The sequence below is a fragment of the Sphaeroforma arctica genome (assembly GCF_001186125.1).
Source record: "Sphaeroforma arctica JP610 unplaced genomic scaffold supercont1.3579, whole genome shotgun sequence".
NCBI classification, from domain to species: Eukaryota; class Ichthyosporea; order Ichthyophonida; genus Sphaeroforma; species Sphaeroforma arctica.
In genome coordinates this window covers 1-3,280 of record NW_014036979.1, presented here as the reverse complement: position 1 = coordinate 3,280, position 3,280 = coordinate 1, and the positions used below count along the sequence as shown (strand labels likewise).

General features: G+C 45.6%; 1 protein-coding gene across 1 annotated transcript; it reads right to left on the bottom strand.

The window, feature by feature from the left end:
* Positions 1-66: 66 nt before the first annotated feature.
* SARC_13672 (hypothetical protein) lies at positions 67-3,087 on the bottom strand (the record flags this gene model as incomplete). The annotated part of the gene is made up of 6 exons (XM_014292197.1): positions 67-125; positions 351-438; positions 885-943; positions 1,466-1,516; positions 2,318-2,366; positions 2,960-3,087. Coding segments are annotated over 6 exons (434 nt in total), but the record flags the coding sequence as incomplete, so codon positions are not given.
* Between the last annotated feature and the right edge of the window lie 193 nt (positions 3,088-3,280).

The following is a 3,280-nucleotide window of genomic DNA, read 5'->3' as shown; positions in this document are numbered from 1 at the left end:
ACACACACACAATAACACACACACACACACACACACACACACACACACACACACACACACACATACTCGTTCAGATTGAAGAGAATGTCGCCATCGCCGGCTCTATAACTCAGGCGCACGCCCACCTAATGCGATAGAGGTGAAGGGAATTTAGAGTCAAGTCACTCGGTCACTAAGTCACATAGAAGAATACCACACCGTGTAAGGTTTTAGATATGGTCAGTGTTATGCATTGAGTATGCAGTGGGGAGTCAAACCCAACCCTAAACCCTGGAGAGGAAAGGGAGAAGCGATACCCCCCCAAACGCACACACATATGCATAGGTGTGTAGGCGTGTGTATGGTCGTACCTTAGGGATCTTCATGTACACGAAGGACATGTTGGAGTTGGCCCGGGCCTTCATCAGATCGACATCGTCTATCTTCTTAGCCTTACTTCTGCACGTACACAATTGGCAATTGAGAATGGATCAGCGCACACGTTCAAGAATTAACGTTTGCCGACGTATACCTCTGCCGAGTCGAGTACATCAGAGGCTTCACACTTCGGAGCTCGTGCAAGTACTTGATGCACCGATGGAATCGATAATTGAAAGATCATATTCATAACTATCCACGAGTTAAAGTAGAATCACATACAGTGGATATCCATAATCTGGCGTGTGTATAGGCATAACTATCCACGAGTTAAAGTAGGATCACATACAGTGAATCTACAGAATATGGCGTGTGCCGTGGCTATACTAAGAGGATCTTGACTATATGCCTAAACGAGAATGCGCACGCAGATAGATACAACAACGATATAAACACATGCACACAACTGAGTCATGCTGTGCATGAGTGTGGGTGTACGAGCCATTTGCCGACGGACTTCCACTTACTTTCCCTTGGAGCCGCTACTGCTTGTCTTTTGTGAAGTGTCCCTGCCACCCGAGTCCGCCTGCAGCACACGTGTTGGTAAGTGTAGAGGGTAGGTAGTATCAGTAGTATGTATATGCACATATGCCATTCACATATAAGAGGTGGAAAACCTCTTCATATATGCGCGCCTCAGTTTCACAGGGACAAACAATCATCGACACAAAACCCAAGAAAACCCTAAACCCAACACCCAACACCTTAGACCACATCGAACACAGGAATTGGGTTGCTCCTCTGGTTGACAACTCAGTCAACACGCACACTACATTGAACGAAAGCCTTCGACAGTTCATATGATTGGCCACTACATGACACACGCACCACACATAGCGCCTGCGGCGATGTTCTAAAAATAACTATGGATAGTAGACTAGCCTATACCCTAAATCCTAAACTCTAAACCCTAAACACTATAACCGCAAATGTAGGATTCATCCATACGCATGTACACATACACAAGCATTGAAGTACAGGTTTCCACAAGCAATAGTGTTTACAGATTTATGATCACGTGTACATTCTGCATCACATCTGCACTTACAGTCTCGTGCGGTGTCCCCGACGGATCAAACGATGCCATGCTGTACTGTACCTGTTTATTTTGGTTTGGGGCCAAGAATATAGGGCATTTTGTATTATCGGTTGAGTACACAAGGAGAGCATAATCTGCATTGCGTCTTCGCAGATGTCTCAGGGTGGGGTTGAGAGGGGTGAGAGGGATGCGTACAAGCTTCAATTCACCACGGTCGTGTGTAGCCAGCCAGTGGTAGAGAGTATGTGCGTGTATGGTCAGTGGGAAACAATGTGCACTACCACGAGACAGGTCGACCACAACAGCGACTGCAGTACCCACCTCTGTATAAACATCCAAACGTTACAAACGAGATATCCACTAGCACGCATGTACACAAACGGCTTGGCATAGTGTTTGCGCAACTACGGTGACGAGAAGAATACCAACGCATGCTTCTCCCGTGCATGTGGAACAAGGGGTCGCACTGAGCCATGTGTACACTCCAGGCACCACGGACCTGCTGGTTCGTACGCATCCTTAGCTGAACAGACACGTGTAGACATAGACACACATCATGGGTACACATAGACTGAACAGACAAGACACACATGGCCACGGGTACACATAGACTGAACAGACACGTGTACACATAGAGACACATGGCCACGGGTACACATAGACACACATGGCCATGGGTACACATAGACACACATGGCCATGGGTACACATAGACTGAACAGACAAGACACACGTGGCCACGGGTACACATAGACTGAACAGACACGTGTACACATAGACACACATGGCCACGGGTACGCGGGGGCAATGTAAAGGACCACTCGAGAGAAGACAGACAAGTGCTCGCTCAGTAAACCATACCGAATGCTGATCATCCATCGTCGACTGGGACTTGATCGATTGAGACATTCTATAGATAGAACGGGTGCAGACGGAACGGGAAGATTGTTAGTCACACACACACATAGAGAGAGAGGGAGAGAGAGAGAGAGATGAAGTGAGTGTCTATCACGATTGTTGGCAGATACGATGAAGTTGAGGGGTTGGTGTAGGTCACAGGGGACAATAGATTGGAGGTACAAACGCAAACAGAAACGCCAAACCCACACACACACACGTATAGATGAACAAACGTACACGCATACAAGAACAATCACACACACACACACACACACACACACAGACATACAAAATATATTTGAAATTGTGTTAACTAACACATATATAGATACATATACATGAATGTGTACACCTAGGGTATCCTAACACACACACGCAATTACATACATACATACATACATACATACATATATACATATTTATACAATATACATATATATATATACATACATACATACATACATACATACATACATACATACATTCATACATACATACATACATTCATACATACATACATACACACACACACACACACACACACGCACACACACACATACATACATACAGAGACATATATACGCATGTAACCAGAAAACATACGTTGAGCTCATATCCGCCGTGAAGCCTGGGTGGTGTAGCATGCCTCCTGGTCCTTCCACCGCATCCTCGGTCGACACTACCACCGGCAAAGCGGCGGAGCGTAGAGATTGCGACAAGTTTAAGCCCATGTTTTTATTGGTGTAGAGCTCAGGCTCTTGGGCTGGTCCATTGACCAGCGACGGGACAGCAGAAGACACGGAGTGAAGGCTGGAACTACCCGCTCCTGGAAGAAGGGGTGAAGGTTTTCTTAGCAGTAGTATATATACACGATTCGGTATATATATATATATATATATATATAGATGTATGTACACATACATC